This window comes from Natrix helvetica (assembly GCF_964273705.1).
Source record: "Natrix helvetica genome assembly, chromosome: 10".
NCBI classification, from domain to species: Eukaryota; Metazoa; Chordata; class Lepidosauria; order Squamata; family Natricidae; genus Natrix; species Natrix helvetica.
Genome location: NC_138561.1, coordinates 8106362 through 8124415, shown reverse-complemented (window position 1 = coordinate 8124415; position 18054 = coordinate 8106362). Strand labels below are relative to the sequence as shown.

The 18054-nt window shown below is 40.8% G+C and overlaps 1 protein-coding gene across 3 annotated transcripts; it reads right to left on the bottom strand.

The window, feature by feature from the left end:
* Positions 1-364: 364 nt before the first annotated feature.
* Positions 365-18023, bottom strand: CMC2 (C-X9-C motif containing 2). Of its 3 annotated transcripts, none has more exons than XM_081963407.1 (4): positions 17886-18023; positions 9694-9795; positions 3284-3355; positions 365-564 (listed from the first exon to the last, which is right to left on the bottom strand). In XM_081963407.1, exons 2-4 carry the CDS (start codon positions 9772-9774, stop codon positions 496-498), a joined length of 222 nt encoding a protein of 73 aa, XP_081819533.1. In that variant the 5' UTR covers positions 9775-9795; positions 17886-18023; the 3' UTR covers positions 365-495. The 3 variants fall into 3 exon arrangements, with proteins under 3 accessions (XP_081819533.1, XP_081819532.1, XP_081819534.1); XM_081963406.1 differs by having other exon boundaries at positions 17891-18017; XM_081963408.1 differs by lacking the exon at positions 17886-18023 and adding an exon at positions 13979-14094.
* Between the last annotated feature and the right edge of the window lie 31 nt (positions 18024-18054).

The window sequence follows — 18054 nt, the reverse complement described above, 5'->3', positions numbered from 1 at the left end:
CATATGTGCTAGTCATTCCCAACTCTTGTCTCCATTTCAAAGCCGAAGAGCCAGCGCTATCTGAAGACGTCTCCGTGGTCATGTGGGTGGCATGACTAAATGCCAAAGGCGCACGGAACGCTGCTACCTTCCCACCAAAGTGGTCCCTATTTTTCTACTTGCATTTTTACATGCTTTCGAACTGATAGGTTGGCAGAAGCTGGGACAAGGAACGGGAGCTCACTCCGTTACACGGTGCTAGGGATTCGAACCATCAAACTGCCGACCTTTCGGATTGACAAGCTCAGTGTCTTAGCCACCGAGCCACCATGTCCCTGTTACCCTTGCTTTAGATCATGCCAAATAACTGAAAAGCATCCAGATCTATGGGTTGCAAGGCATTTTTATTACCGCAGGTTAAATACGTTTTCAGTGTCCAGGAGACAGTAGAAAAGGTACTTTTTCCATTGACCTCACAGCGTCTGAATAGCCACTTCACCAGTTCTAACCCTCTGCTCAAGCCTCCCGCAACCTCCGGTGCATCTCCTTTGCATGTTGGTAGCTCTTGGCTCGGTTGGCTTCATACTGGAAGGAAAGGAAGGCAGGAAATGAATCACAAATCAGCCATGGCACCACACTTTGAAAAGGCAGCAAGCTTTCCTTATCATGCAGGAAAGGAACACACGTGATTTGAAAGAAACCGTATGCATGAACTGGCAGAACGTAAGCAAGCAAAGAAAGATCAAAAATTCCACTTCGGTCATTCTGTGATTTCCACGTTTAATTGTTTCACTCAGCTGAGATTTAAGCTGAAAAAAACAGGCAAAAAAAAATTGCTCCTTTCCAAAGCCTCATTTTGCTTCCCTAGTACTTAGACTTATATACCGCTTCACAGTGTTTTCACAGCCCTCTCTAAGCGATTTACAGAATCAGCCTCTTCCCCCCTCAACAATCTGGGTCCTCATTTTACCGACCTCGGAAAGATGGAAGGCTGAGTCAACCTTGAGCCAGTCAGAATTGAATTGCTGGCTGTGGGCAGAATTAGCCTGCAATACAGCATTTTAACAGGAAGGGGGGGAGGGAGGGAGGGAGGGAAGGCAAGGCAATACCAATAGCACTTAGACTTATATACCGCTTCATAGTGCTTTTACAGCCCTCCCTAAGCGTTTTAGAGAATCAGCCTATGGCTCCCAACAATCTGGGTCCTCATTTTACCCACCTCGGAAGGATGGAAGGCTGAGTTAACCTTGAACCTGGTGAAATTTAAACTGCCAAATTGCAGGCAGCCGGCAGGCAGCAGAAGTAGCCTGCAGTACTGCAATCTAACCACTGCGCCACCACGGCTTTCATGTGTAATGAATTCCTATGTTTTTAAGCCAGAAGAACTAGGACCCTTCACTGCAAACTGAAGTATGCCAGATAGAATGCCAGAGGCAAAAACAAAAAACGTGTAAATCTACCAGGTTACTAAAAATCATACCCATGTAATGTTTGGAGAACCAAAATGTAACAGCAGGGTGAGAGGTTATATCATTGTAGCCCCAGGCACAGGTGGCCCACAAATCTTCTCCCCAAATGATCCCAAAAAAAATTGGGGGGGGGAGAGAAATGATTACATGTAGTCATCAATGTATGACAGTAATGGAGCCTGCCCATCATGGTCATAAACAGTGATGGCCATAAATCAGGCCACCCACATGACCAACCTGAATTTACAATCTTTTTGCAGTGGCTGTTAAGTAAATGCTACAATTTGTAAGTCTCTTCTTAGAAGTGTAAACAGTTGCTAAGTGACTGGTCATAAGTCAAGGACTACCTCTATACATGTGGGACAGAGTTCTAGTGCCAGAATGCCAGAGGCAAAAACAAAAAACGTGTAAATCTACCAGGTTACTAAAAATCATACCCATGTAATGTTTGGAGAACCAAAATGTAACAGCAGGGTGAGAGGTTATATCATTGTAGCCCCAGGCACAGGTGGCCCACAAATCTTCTCCCCAAATGATCCCAAAAAAAATTGGGGGGGGGGAGAGAAATGATTACATGTAGTCATCAATGTATGACAGTAATGGAGCCTGCCCATCATGGTCATAAACAGTGATGGCCATAAATCAGGCCACCCACATGACCAACCTGAATTTACAATCTTTTTGCAGTGGCTGTTAAGTAAATGCTACAATTTGTAAGTCACTTCTTAGAAGTGTAAACAGTTGCTAAGTGACTGGTCTTAAGTCAAGGACTACCTCTATACATGTGGGACAGAGTTCTAGTGCCAGAATGCCAGAGGCAAAAACAAAAAACGTGTAAATCTACCAGGTTACTAAAAATCATACCCATGTAATGTTTGGAGAACCAAAATGTAACAGCAGGGTGAGAGGTTATATCATTGTAGCCCCAGGCACAGGTGGCCCACAAATCTTCTCCCCAAATGATCCAAAAATGAACAAACGAATCACATTGATATAAGTTGGTATTAATTGGAAAAGAAATAAATTGGAAAGGAAAGGAAACCACTTAAACATGAGCCAGCAATGTGCTGCAGCTGCCAAAAAAAAGCCACTGCAGTCCTCGGCTGCATCAAGATCACAAAAAGTGATAATACCGCTTTATAATGCACTAGTGAGGCCATTCATGGAATATTGTATGTAGTGTGCGGAAAAGAGCATCAAAAATGATAAAGGACCTCGAAGCTAAATCGCATGATGGACGATTGAGGGAGCTAAGTATGTCTAATCTATTGAAGAGGGGAAAAAATAGATAAAAGGTTTGTCAGTCATGTCCAATTGTAAGGCACGATGCTAATCCCGTTTCTTAGCTAAGGGAGCCAGCGTTTTCGGAAGACAATTATCCATGGTCATGCGGCCAGCATGGCTCTACGCCAAAGGTGCACAAAACACTGTTACCTTCCCATCGGGTACCTATTTATCTGCTTGCATTTGCATGCTTTCAAACGGCTAGGGAGGCAGGAACTGAGGCAGGGAATGAGAGCTCACCCCATTGTGCCAAGCTCGGGTCTTGAACCTAGGCTGTCAGGTCTTCAGCAGGATGCCTATTCCTACTGGATACCAACTGAAAAAAGTCTGAGAGATCTGACCGACATCAGGTTCGTTGCCTGGATACAAGCGACAATTTTATACTTTGTCACGATGTTGCTGTGCCAAATAATTACACCATTTGGGTGACAACTTCACGATGCATATGAGAACACCTGGCCCGAGTAGATACTTGGATGCCCGGTTTAGTAAACTGTCAAGTTGACAAGATTATCAATATCCTGGTTCCCAAATTTTTAACAGCGCCTTACCTCTTTCCTTAGGCATTTCCTCATTTCTCTGTCAAAATCATTGCAATGGCCGAAGAATTTCAAGAAGGAATGCTGGAAGGGAAAAAGAAAAATGATCACTTTGATGTTGTTAAAAAGAGGGGGGGAAAACAAAATAATATTCTACAATCTCCAGTATTACCTCTCCCGATGCCAACAGTGTGCTTTTTAAATTAAAGTATTCAGTTATCAAGAAGAGAAGCAAAGACATTGCAACATCAACATCCAACATTACATTATTTACAAAATATGTATTTTTTTTTATTTTTGTCCAAGGAAATAATAGCAGTTGCTAAATTAAAAGGTCAATTGTTTCACCCTACACTCTACAACGGTGACATGTTGTTTGTTATATGTTGAATTTTCGCTTTGGTGACATTAACTGACAAAGCTTGTTCTTGAGCTGCTAAAATAAAGCCTTCAATTTCTTTCTCTAACACGTCTGATCTTAACCAGTTTCATATGGGGTTTATCCTTCCATATCCTTCACGTATTTTGTTATAATATTATTACTATATCGTATTATATTTCATTATAGCAGAGGTGGTATTCAGCAGGTTCTGACCAGTTCTGGAGAACCAATAGCGGAAATTTTGAGTAGTTCGGAGAACCGGTAAATACCACCTCTGGCTGGCCCCGCCCCCTTCTATTCTCTGTCTCCCAAGTCCCAGCTGATAAGGAGGGAATGGGGATTTTGCAGTAACCGTCTGCTGGAGTGGGGAAGGAATTGAGATTTTACAGTATCCTTCCCCTGCCATGCTCACCAAGCCACACCCACCAAGCCATGCCCACAGAACCGATAGTAAAAAAAAACTGAATCCCACCACTGTATTATAGTATTATTACTATGTTATACTTTATTATAGTATTATTACTATATTATATGTTATTGTCGTATGTGAAGGATGGAGAGTCTGGTGTACTGTGGTCCATGATATTGCAAAGACTTGGACATGACAGCGACTGAACAAAATTATAGTATAGTATTATAGTATTACTACTACTGCTACTATTACTACTACTATCACCACTACTAATTTTATTATAGTATTTACTATTAAAGTTATTAGCCACTTCATTCCAAAAGATTCTGGGCAACTTACAAATTAAAACATCAAAATGAGGAACAGCCGGGCAAAATCAGTCAAAACAACAATTACAAGGATTCCACTCACCTTCAATATTGCCCTTCAAATCTGAACCTTGGCACGGATCTAATAATTAGCTGCATAATTTCCTTTTAGTACACCTGTAACTAACTGGAAGGGGCACGTGAAACTTGCAAACATGCTGTTTTTAGATGGAGGCGAATTCCTGCTGCAGCTCCAAATATTTTCTCAGGTGATCCTGAGCTGGAAATGGATCTACTCCAGGTAAGCTGGAGAAAATATCCAAAGCATGACAAATAAATAACAGACATTATTCTTTTGGATGGCACACTGGTCGTTTTTAAGTCAAACAAAAAGCAAATTGTCAGACTTGGGGAGAATAAAGAACTGCAATTTGCTTGCGAGAGGTAAATCTTGCAAAGTACAGGGGAAATATACAATACCATAATACAATACTATAGTAGAGTTGGAAGGGACCTTGGAGGTCTTCTAGTCCAACCCCCTGCCTAGGCAGGAAACCCTATACCGTTTCAGACAGATGGCTATCCAATCTCTTCTTAAAAACGTCCAGTGTTGGGGCATTCACAACTTCTGGAGACAATATGACTCCTGTTCTACAGCATAAAGACCCTTTTCCTCACATTCAGGAATGGGATTCAAACATTTTAGCAAGGGGTTCTCTGCCTGGTTGCCGGCTAGATGTGGCCAGAGTGGGCGTGGCCTACTCAGCCTGCTGCACTAGGGGGGGGGCGTTTTTGCCCTCTCGGGGCTCCGGAGGCTTTCCTCAGGCATCCGGGAGGGTAAAAACGGCCTCCCCAGGCTCCAGAGGCCCTCTGGAGGCCAGAAACGGGCTCATTTCTGGCCTTCTTGAACTTCTGGTAGGCCGTTTTTTACCCTCCCCAAGGCTCTGCACGCGCCCAAGCCGCGTGGGAACTCCTGGGAGGGACAGGGCAGGGTGGGCGAGGCCAGCCAGAGTGGTGTTTGGGGGTTCTCCGAACTGCACAGAATCTTAGCTAGAGGTTCTCCCCGAACCTCTGCGAACCCCCAGCAGCCCAGCCCTGTTCACATTGTAATTTAAAATATAGCTGGGAAAGATGTTTAATCCAGGATCTACAACTGAACAAATAATTCCAGAGGCTCAGAAAGGATTTTGTTGGGTTTTTTTTTTTAAATATTGCCTCTCCAACCTCCAGTCAAAAGACCTTTGACAAAAGAGCCAATACAATAGAGGAATTTGCTTTTAAAAAAAAAAAAACCCTCAGTGAGAATTTGGGAGTTTCTGAAGTTATGTTTGAATTCTTTGTTTGGTTCGGAAGACAGAAGCCATTGAAAAGACAGGAAGCAGTTGGCAATTCTATTGCCTTCAGTCTGGATGGGCTAACATTTATGCCTGCATTTTCACAATAGAAGGCACAATTCGTGGAAACAGAAGTTTTCATTGGTTTCAACCAGCCCTAAACACCAGGGGAACCCAGAACATAAAAGCCCAAGCAAAGCATTCCTGTTGACAATGGGAAGTACACAGAGGATAAAAAGCTTTATTTATGAAGGGAAGGACAAAGGGAAGAATATTTTCCTCCTCTCTTCTTCCTGGACCCTTCAAAAAATATCTTCACAAGTGCTGTGGGGGGTAAACTACATATAATATTTCAAGCATACTATCCTTTTTCAAAACCCCGGTTCTGGGCGAATAGCATAGCATGGGAATAGGAATAGAATAGGAATGAGAAAGAATAGAGTAGAACAGGAAATAGAGTAGAGAAGAGTAGAGTAGAATTCTTAATTGGCCAAGTGTGATTGGACACACAAGGAATTTGTCTTTGGTGCGGATGCTCTCAGTGTACATAAGGAGAATAAAATACATTCATCAAGAATAAAAAGATACAACACTTAGTGATAGTCAAGGTTACTAATAAGCTATCAAATCGTACTAGGAAACAAAAACAATATAAATTGAAAGATACAAGCAACATGGTTATAATCATAAGTGGGAAGAGATAAGATGCTAGGAAGGAAGAGAAGAAGAATAGTAATACATTCTTGGTAAATTATTTGGCAGTGTTGTGGGAATTGGTTGTTAAGCAGAGTAGTGGCATGGGGGAAAACCGTCCTTGTGTCTAGTTGTTCTGGTATGCAGTGCCTTATAGCGTCATTTTGAGGATAGAAATTGAAACAATTTATTTCCAGGATGTGAAGGTTCTGTAGATATTAGGATAATGAAATGCTAAGGGTCTTGCTGGACCAGCCATTCCTAAAACTGATCCCAATTATGGTTAGAAAAAAATTGCCTTTGGTTCTCCTAACACGGTCAGTGGAGAAGAATTTCCACAGCAATTGAAAGAAATGTTGGAGGCTGGATCTGCCTTATCCACCACGTGAAAACAAAGGGCTCTTAAGACTCTAAGCTCAGTTCCGCTGAGAACGGAATCAACGCTTCAAGGACTTCACAAGGGTATCTCACCTCATGTGACTTCCTGCTAAAGGTCCGGGGCAAATCTTGTTTATAAGCACAATAAAAAAAAAAAGTCCCAGTGTTCAAGCAGTAAAGAAGTTGTAAGAGGGGGAAGTTCTTGTTGTAAATTATGGAAAGCAATTTACATACAAAGGAATACAAATTTACAAAGGAAGCAATTTCTTTTTAATCACATTCACCTTTTTTTTTTCAGGAAACCCTAAGTAATTATAACTCTGCCTTCATGTGTGTCTGTCGGTCTCTTTGTCTGTCTGTCTGTCTGTCTGTCTATCTTATATCTATCTATCATCTATCTATCTATCTATCTATCTATCTATCTATCTATCTATCTATCTATCTATCTATCTATCTATCTGTCTATCTATCTGTCTATCTACCATCTACCTACCTACCTACCTACCTACCTACCTTCCTTCCTACCTACCTTCCTTCCTACCTACCTACCTACCAACACCCATAGAATATGAACTGGAATGAATGATGTTAATATATGGTTGCCAGTATGCTATCACAGGTAATCTTTCCCTCTTTAACCAAAGCTGCTTTGTGTCCTTCTAACAAGCCAAAAGACTACATAATGAGGACCAAGTTAAACCACTATCCTGATCAGGTATAATTATGGCTAATATTGTCGCTAAAGGCACCTAGTCTCCAACTGTATGAAAGGATTGTGACTGAGCATGAATATTATTTCAGAGAAGGTTTCCCTTGCAATCAGGGATAGGCAAGGATGTTCCCACAGATGAAATCCTCCCAAGCTGGGCTGGGGAGGGGGGGAGGTGTGGAAAAGCTCTTAATTACTGACAAAGGCCTAATTAGGAAGAAGGAAGAAGCCTCTCATTGCTCAAAGAGAAAAGCTGCAATCAATGAGACAAGCAAGTGAGACAATGGCCATTGCTACAACAGGCATGTGAAAACAGTGACAACTTTACCATATTTGAAAGTGTGGAGCTTATTATCAGTCAGAAAAGGAAAAGACATTACACTCATCATTTGGAAATCTCTAAGAGCTACAAGGGAGTAAGAGCCATACTACTAGGACTGAAGACTGAAAAAAATGCTACCTCCCATTTCTCTCCATCTCAACTCTCTGACGTAAGGTAGAAGCAAAGTTCAACTATTCTAAACCATGGTTATCCAAACTTTTTGCTTGCGTGGGCCTCACTGAGTGGAGACGAATTGCCTCGGGCCACATGTAAAATATTTAGTTGATGTACATAAACTATAAACTTCCTTTATTCTTTAAATAATTTTTTATTTGTATACGGTATAAAGGTAATAAAAACATTAAATATTTAGTATCTTTATACTGTGGGGCTACCTGCAGCCTCTGGTTACAAGTTGGACACGTCTAATCTAAACTCTGTATTGGCTGGGGATACAAAGAAGGGGAGACTGTATCATTAAAAAGTATTTCACTTTTTTGCTGTTTTTAAACTTTAAACTAGTCTTATTTTTTATTTTTTGATCTTTTTTCTATTTTCTTTGCATTTCAGTATTTTAATATAATGCATGGGAAAAGAAGGGAGGGAGGAAGAGAGGGAGGGAGGGACAGAAAGAAAGAGAGAGAGAGAGAGAGAGAGAGAAAGAGAAAAAGAAAGAAAAGAAAGGAAAAAAGAGGGAGGGAGAGAAAGAAAGAGGAAGGAGGGAGGGAAGGAAGGAAGGAAGGAAGGAAGGAAGGAAGGAAGGAAGGAAGGAAGGAAGGAAGGAAGGAGGATGGATGGATGGATACAGGGAAGAAAATAAAGACAGAAGTTAGTGAGAGGTACAGGGAAAGGAGAAAATAAAAAATTGGCTGTATTTAAATTTGAGAAGAAAAACTAAAAGCAGATATAACTGTCTCTAAACACAGTTCCACGAACACACATACACACATAGCCACGTAAAGTTTATAATCCTCTATTGCCACACCAGACAGGATTGAGAATAAGTTTCAAGTTACCGAAAGGCCATTTTTTTTCTCTCTTTCAGAAGAAAGATTTCTCAATGTTCCAGTCCAAGAACAATTTTGCCCATGCCCCTTAAGGGAAATAGAAACAGTTTTGTGTCTCCTTCTGCAATGCCCTTTTTATATGATATTGAATTAATAACTCCTGGCACATAACCAGCCAAGATTGGACAAGGGGCTTGTTTGTTTCCTCTGAGCTGACAGCCCAGCAAAGATTTCTTGAAGACCTGTCAAATTTCTTGCGATGATTATGGCAGAAAAACAATTAATGGTTTAGCCATCATTTCTTTTTCCTCAAAACATTTCTAATAAGAATCTGATCGTCTATCTGTGTCCCCGGCACTTTTTCTGGTTTAATCTTTTTTATAACTTCAGAAATTTCCTCTATTGTTACAGGTCCGTTCATAACCTCTCTCCTCCTCCTCAGTAATCCTCGATAAATTTTGTTTCTTAAGATGCTCCTCTATCTTCTCCACAGAGATATCACTTGCTTTGTACAAGTTACAGTAGAATAATATGATGAAATGATTTCTCATGGCCGCACTATCCATTAATACGGTGTCTCATAGTTTGAAAATGGTTTTCTCTCCTTTTTTTTTTCCTCTTGTCACTTATATGCCAACCCCTGGCTTCTTTGCAAACCCAAACGTGTGTGTTTTTTTTCTTTACATAGTTCATTTTTATTTCCATTTCTCTAAGATAGATAACATATGAAGAACATTTGCAGGAACTGGGTATGTCTAGTCTGATGAAAATTGATTCATTACCAACAAAAGTCAGTCTTGTCTAAGAACAGGATCACAAGGTAAGCCCCTTATCGGTGGAGATATCGCGGCATCCTGGATTTCTTTCAGCATCTTACCTCCTCGTGGCATTTTTGAAGTTGACGGATTAAAATATTACACTCTTCAGTATGAAGATGAGGAGACAAGTTCGGATGCATCACGAGTTAGGAGCCGCTCATCTAAAAGAAAAAACAAACAAACCCATAGGTTCTTCCTCCTGTCAATGTTGTGATATAAATTATGCTTAATGTCATGCTATCTTATTCTGAACGCATTTATTGAGGAAGAGCAAGGTTATTGGAACCAAGACGTAGCGGTAAAACTTGATTTCATTGAGGGCTGCATCAGGGTTGCGTTTGACCTTGGGGGGGGCTGGGGGTGTGGCCAGGGGGCATAGCCAGCTCAACGTCACTCATATCGGGCGTGCCTGTGGCGGCCCAAGTGCTCTGCCAGCAAAAATGGATTCCCGAGCTCCCTTTTCTGCTGCAACGGCCTCTTGCAACCCTCTGCCAGCAAAAACGGAGCTTGGGAAGGCCGCAAACAGGAGAGGCCCACCCGAACTCTGTTTTCACTGGCAGAGGCACTGCGGGCCGGTTCTTCACTGTTTCCAGGGAGGACTCAAGGGCCAGATCTAAGCACCCCACAGGATGGATCTGCCCACCCCGGGCCTTGAGTTTGACACCCCTGCTCTAAAGCATTTCTGCATGCAGTTGACCTTGACCCAATGGTTATGTTCTACCAGCTTCCTGCCGTATGAAGAGTACTCCTCATACAGTGGGAAAACTGCCTATGGTCATTCAGGAAATACAGACAGGTTTTCAAATGGGATTGATTTAAAGGGTGACCTAATCCAGCCAACCTTCTGGAAAGTGTCAAAAATTTGCTGAAACACCAGCTCTTCCTGGATAAATTCCAGCCAGGATTAACCACTACAGCATACAGTATGGCAGGACCTGTCCAAGGTCCTGATATTCTTCTTTTAAAGACCACATAAAACAAAGCCCTGCCCTTTCCAGTAAGTTTATGTATTGTAGACTGTGTCCCTTGAGATATTTGAACTACCTAGTATAGAATACAGCTACAAAAAGGCCACATCATAAGATTGGAGAACCTGTGTCCTCAGGACCATATTTGCTTGTAATCCTAGCTTAGAGGGATCCATAAAGTAAAGTCTCCAAGTCTAGCTTGATAAACTTGATAGTAGTCTTCCAATATTTAAGGATCTACCACAAAGAAGAGGGGGTCAACCTGTTCTCCAAAGCATCTGAAGGCAGGACAAGAAGCAATGGATGGAAACTAATCAAGGAGAGATCCAACCTAGAACTAAGGAGGAATTCCCTGACAGTGAGATTAAACCACCCACCCCAATTTGGCAGATTGCAATCTCCATTTGAGGTTTGTGTGTCTATGCAGAAAAAGTTCCATGCTGCTCCTACATGTTTGGAAGCAAAAATTTATGAATAAAAACTGTTCATTAAAAAAAAAACGATGTTGGTAGGATAGATATATATATACTGCAATGGTTATAAGTGTGAAAAACAGTCATACGTCCTTTTTTCAGGGCCTTTGTAACTTTGAGCAGTCACTAAAGAAATTGTTGCAAGTCGAGGACTACCTATACACTCAAAAGATTGTTTTCCCATTAGGGATACGTAAGTTGGGAGTATAAAACCCAGCAACTTTATACAATAGCAATAGCACTTAGACTTATATACTGCTTCATAGTGCTTTTACAGCCCTCTCTAAGCGGTTTACACAGTCAGCATCTTTCCCCCAACAATCTGGGTCCTCATAACACAGAACTGTAGTTCTGCAGCACCCAAACACAAAGATAGCGCAACCCCTGGATAAAGAGAGCACAGAGAAATAAGCTAGTAAGCTTACCTGATGAAGTTGTAAAGCTATTACTAAGGGGGAAAGTGGTCAGGAGAAATTCCATTTCTTAAATGGGTCTAGTATGTTTGCAAGATTGGGCACATCTCTTAATGAGCAACTGGCCAAGATGTCAATTAAATGATTTACTGGGGGGGGGGGGAACGATTGAGTGTGCTTCTTCCTTGTCGATGGATTTCAGGATTAGCAAATGAGTTAGTCAAACACATAAATAACTCAAACCTAGAGCTTTCCTTATTATTTGATTCAAGAGTAGCTGAACCTACATGATTCATTTTCCTCTACTTTCTTAAAAAAAACACACAACCCAATAAGCAAATACAGCCTGGATGTCTTATCTCTGGCTTTAATCTGAGAGCAGAAAATCTAGTTGGTTTGGTGAACCTATCTTGAGTTTGGAAAGCATGTCGTAGATGCTCTCATAAAATAGCTGCCATCATGGAGACACGTCAATTCACAAGCTGGCTTTTTCTGTGGTATCGTTCCCTTTCATCCTTTCTCATCTCCTAACTCGAGATGTTATCCCAGCACAGATCTTCCTTTCCTTGTAGGCAAGCGGATCCAGTTCTAAATGAAGTGTGGAAACCTTTTAACAACCCATAAATCGATCCCTGATTTGGATCGTCTGAATTAGTTTGTCTGAGGAGTCTGAACATTGAAAAATAACTTCCTGCATTCCAGATATGATTGGAGCGTCTAGCATTGGACAACTGCATCCTTCCCTTGCTCAGAGAGACACCACAACATAATAGAATAACAGAGTTGGAAGGGGGCCTGGAGGTCTTCTTGTCCAATCCCTGCTCAGGGATCCCTGCTTAAAAGCCTCAGCAGATGGAGTGCCCTCAACTTCTGGAGCCAAGTTGTTTCACTGATTAATTATACTCACTGTCAGGAAATCTCTCCGTATTTATATATGCTTCTCTCCTTGATCAATTTCCACTCTTGTTTCCTGCCCTGGCCTTCTGATGCTTTGGAAAATAGCTTGAGCCCCTCTGTTTTGGGGCAGCCCCTCAAATATTGCAACACTGCTATTATGTCTTCCCTGGTTCCTCTTTTCTCTAGAGTTGTCATACCCAATTCCTGCAACTATTCTGTGTATCTTTTACCCTCTGCCCCTTAATCATCTTTATTGTTCTTCTGTGAACTCTTTTTTAGATTCTCAACATCTTTTCTCTATTGTGGTGACCATAATTGGATGCAGTATTCCAAGAGTGGTCTCTTATCAAGGGATTATGATGAGTTAAATAAGGAAACGATGCCTTGGTTTACACTCAACCATTGAGCTGCTCTATTTCCCACTGCCAGGTTCCACCATCATGCCTGCTTGAAAGGAGAACAAAAAGTCAACCTTGGAAAACTTACTTAAACTGATGACAGCCAACAATAGAGGGTTTCAAGATACTCCTCACTTCCTTTCTCCCCTTACACTGCTGATGAACCAACCTAATGCAGGAGGACCTTGATCAACAATCATATATCATTGTAGGGCTGAGCCATACTTTGGATTCAGTTCCAAACTGATGCTTTGCAGCCTGCAATGGTGTGTGTGTGTGTGTGTGTAACCTCAGTCTGCAATTATTTGAAAGCAGGTCCCAATGGCATTTTTTTTAAAAGGCAGCTGGATGCAATCAAGAGCTTTCATTTACAAATGGGCCCCCTTTCTGAAATAGAAAGCAAAGCTGGGATAATAGCATCCTGGATTGGGAGGGGTGGGAGATATATATAGCATTTGTGCTGATAAATAAATAAAGGGAGACTAGTATAGATCTATTTCAAGCTATTTAGCTCTCATCAGTTAGCCATACCCTTACTGGGATTCGAATCTGGGCTGTTATTACACGTTAGGCAGTTGTATATGTATATTTATAAGTACATGTATAAGTGTTTTTTCTTCTGTCAAAGCACCTGGTCTGCCCAAATATGGAAGGAAGCATACTGCTCCATTTTCGCCTTTCAGCCCCATTCCAAGAGCCTTCCAGGCAGTCGCTTACGACAAACCATTTTGGGTTCCATTTTTGCTGATAATTTGGGCAGACCAGGTTCTTTGACAGAAGAAAAAAACACTTAATCTCTCCCCGGCTCAGCTGATAAAGGGAGGAGAACTTGTGGCTTAGAGATTAATACAACTGCCTAATATGTAAGCAGCCCAAGTTCGAATCCCAGCAAGCGTATGGCTAGCTGATGAGAGCTAAACAGCTTGAAATAGATCTATACTAGTCTCCCTTTGTTTATTTATCAGCAAAAATGGAACACAAAATGGTTTGCGTTACATATTACTTCCACAGTCTAGTCTGTAGCCTTGAAATGCTCTCATAATTTCCCATCCAGCTACGAATCATGCCTGGTTCTGTTTAGCTTTGAAGCCGAAAAGGTCCTGCTGTCCATTAAGAGCCGCTTTGGGGAAATAGGAAGAGCATTTCCCAACATGTCTCCTAAACCTATGGATTACAGCCGTTAAAATTACAGCACCTGCAGAAGTTCACATTGGGAGCGTTCGAGCAGCTTTGGAGCCAACTGGCAAGAGTCCTCCTTCTGCTTTTAGGGCTGAGGAAATCATTTACCCAGTAAAAGGAGTTCCTGTCAGCAAGAAACATGTTACAGCCATTCTCTGGGGAGGAAATTATTTCTGTGCTAATTCGTTTTTTTCTTATTGTCATCGCACCTGGACTGGAAGCTTATTCAACGTGGCTAAGCATTCCACTAGCAAATGAATATACAAATAGCCACAAGGTGGCGAGGCAGAAAGCAGATTATCCAGTGCCCTTTTCTTGTAAGTATTACTATGTAAATTGTGGAAGAAGAAGAATTCTATTTGAATAAGAAGCTTAAAATGACAATTGTCCTGTTTTATGCATGTACACTTTTTTTTTTTGCCAGGATTATTTGATCCTTTACAAAGTGGTATCGTATTAAGAACTTTATGTGCAGTTCTAGCACAAGGCTATTTATGGCCTCAATGATGTGACAAAAATGACATCTTCACGGATGCTTCCCTACACCATGCTGCACAAAGTAATCGGGCTTTTTTTTTCCTGGGATATATGATTCCTTCAAGCTTTATTAGTAGTAAGCATCTTAGAGAAAAATGTCTTTCTACACGGAGAAATAACAAAGCACTAATACGATTCAAATGATGCATGAAATCTATTTCTACATTTGCACAAACAGAAGAATGAAAATAGAAAAAGCACAGTAATAAAGAGTGCTTTTCCTTCAATTTATTTGGTGGCAAAAAATACTCTTAGGATTCAATATTTCTTCTACAAAGTTGTAAAATAATAATGAAAATGAAGAAATCTACTCAAAAATTTGAAATTTAAAGCTCCTTTTCTTAAGCCATTTATTAAGAAGTGAGGTTGGATAAAATGGGGCTGCCTTAGGAATCTAACTTATAGAATCAAGCCATCCTATTCCCAGACTTTTTAATTGGAGTAGCAGTGGCTTTTCAGATATGCAGATAATACCTCTCTAATGGCAGAAAGTGAAGAGGGACTAAAGAGCCGCTTGATGCGGGTGGAAGAGGAGAGTGCAAAAGTTGGCTTCAAGCTCAACATTAAGAAAACTAAGATCATGGCATCTGGCCCTCTCAATTCCTGACAAATAGATGGGAAGAAATGGAGGTAGTGGCAGATTTTATCTTCTTGGGCTCCAAGATCACCGCAGATGGGGACTGCAGCCAAGAAATTAAAAGACGCTTGCTCCTGGGTAGGAAAGCTATGGCAAATCTAGACAGCATACTAAAAAGCAGAGACATCACCCTGTCAACAAAAGTGTGTATAGTCAAGGCTATGGTTTTCTCAGTTGCAATGAATGGTTGTGAAAGTTGGACTATAAGGAAGGCTGAGCACCAAAGAATGGAGGCCTTTGAACTCTGGTGCTGGAGAAGATTCCTGCAAGTCCCTTGGACTGCAAGGCGATCCAACCGGTCAGTCCTAGAGAAGATCAACCCTGACTGCTCTTTAGAAGGGCAGATCCCGAAGAGGAAACTCAAATACTTTGGCCACCTAATGAGAAGGAAGGACTACCTGGAGAAGAGCCTAATGCTGGGAAAGATGGAGGGCAAAAGAAGAAGGGGATTGCAGAGAATGAGGTAGCTAGATGGAGTCACTGAAGCAGTCGGCGTGAGCTTAAATGGACTCAAGAGGAGGTTAGAGAACAGAAGGTCTGGAGGAATGTTGTCCATGGGATCGTGATGGGTCGGACATGACTTCGCAACTAACAACAACGAAGTGGCTCTTCACATTATTGTCAGGCTCTTGGTAAAATCTACCTAAGGTAGATAGGGTTGAGTTCAGGCATAGCTATAAGCAAAGCATGTAGGGGTCCTCACTTAATGGCCAATTGCTTAGTGACCCTTCAAATTACAATGGACACCAAAAGGTATCACCCCAATGGTCATATATCGCATTTCAAGTGCTTGGCAACTGGCTCTCCTTTACAACCGGTTACAGCATTCCATTTTTAAGTGATGCGATTCACAACATTCCAGCAAAAACACCATAGAAATGCACTGACTCGCTTAATAAACATGGCATTCCGCCACAAAAAAAGGTTGAAAAATTAGGTCAGTCACATGGGAGCCTTGACTTACAATCATCATGACTTACGATGGAAAGCCTGGGCTCTATTACCATCATTAGTCAAGGACCAACTGTATATGTTAGGAAAAACAGTTTTTCCTTCTGAGTAAATATGAATAGGATCGCTATTACAAATTCATCCGTGTTGGTGAATGACAAGCAAAGTTTAAGTTCCTTCAGCCCAACTTTATTCTCAGTTTAACATCTACTGCCTAAAAGATACATTACTATTAGTAAAACAGATTAATATAATGCCCAATGTGCTTCGTTCTGCAACTTATATACAGTATCTTCCATTGATTGGTTTATATTCCCACCTTTCATTTCAAGGGTGCCTCCTACAGTATCACAATACATTACCCAAACAAATACTTAAATGACAAAACAATTGTTCTACAAGTTCAGCTTTAAAAATATAGAATGATCAATTTATCTTACAAATGGGTCACAATCTCAGAGAACAAAAGACTGCTTTTAAACTCATTTACGCTCAATAGATTATTAAGAATCTGTGTTACTAAGCAAGGCAGTTCTTAAGTGATTTGTGCCTGAATTTATAGCCTTTTTGTTGTTAAGTGAATCACTGCAGTTGTTAAGTGGATCAGAACAGAATGGAATAACATAGTTGGAAGGGATCCTTGGAGGTCTTCTAGTCCAACCCCCTGCTCAAGGCAGGAAATCCTATACCATTTCAGAAAAATGATTATCCAATTTCTTCTTAAAAACTTCCAGTGTTGGAGCACCACAACTTCTGGAGGCACGTCGGTCCACTGAGTAATTATTCTAGCTGTCAGAAAAATTCTCCTTAGTTCTAGGTTGCATTTCTCCTTTAAATTTTAGAGTCTAGCTGTCAAAGTCTGTCTAAGCATCTGACATCCAGATATAATTGTCTGAAAATACAGCAAAGTGATCATCCAAGACAGATGAAGATGATGAAGGGAGAATAACTTAAAGAATTACTTAAAGAAGAAAGTCCATAAAGGCTACACTTATTTAAAATTTTACCCCTTAGTATTATTTAATACTGATGGCTGATGGGCCACAAAGGCTCAATGGCAAATATGTCCAGTTACCGAATTTGATCCATTTATTAATAGATTAATCACTAAATGTAACAAAATCAGTATCTAAATCCAGTGAGCACTTAACTGCATTATTTCTCTTTTAGGAGTGACTGTGATCATTTAAAACAGCATCAATTTAAAAGAAACATGTTTTATCTTCCTGGGAGGCCATTTGCACTACGCAAAACTTTTCTTTTTCACTTTAATCAATGAAGATATAAAGGTATCTTCAACTATTTTTTCTGTTAAACACGGCATCCCATAATATATATTTCAAAGATAAGCAACCTGATGCTCCCCAGGAATCCCAGACTACAAATCCCAAAATTCCCAGCCTGATTGTGACTGGGGATGATGGGAGTCCTAATGCAAAACTCTGGAGAAACAAGAGAAAATTCTAGACATTTATTCAAATAGATTCGATGCACACACATTTAATTGTGTAACTTCTATTTATATTAAGTTTTATATATGGATATAAATCATTACTATTTTTCTTCCCCCTCATATTCATATTACTATATAAATATTACTGTTTTGCTTCCCCCTCACAATTATTATATAAATCATTACTACTTTTCTTCCCCCTCACAATTATATTACTATATTAATCATTATATTTTTTCCTCTCCCTAACATTTATCTCCCTCAATTGAACTTACACTCCGGCTTTTCACCTCTATTTAACACTTAGTAGAAATTACCTAACGCTGGAATAAAAAGTTAAAATACCTCACCAAGAAATCGGTAACCCGGAAGCGAACGCTCATCCATCCGGAAGTTATTCTGGGTTAACCTTTCGTCATGGGTTGAGGTGCCTCTCCCCACCTCCCAAATGGGCGCAAGCACAACTGCAGAAGCGGAGGCTTCCATAGCGTCACGCAAGCACGGAATGTCGCCG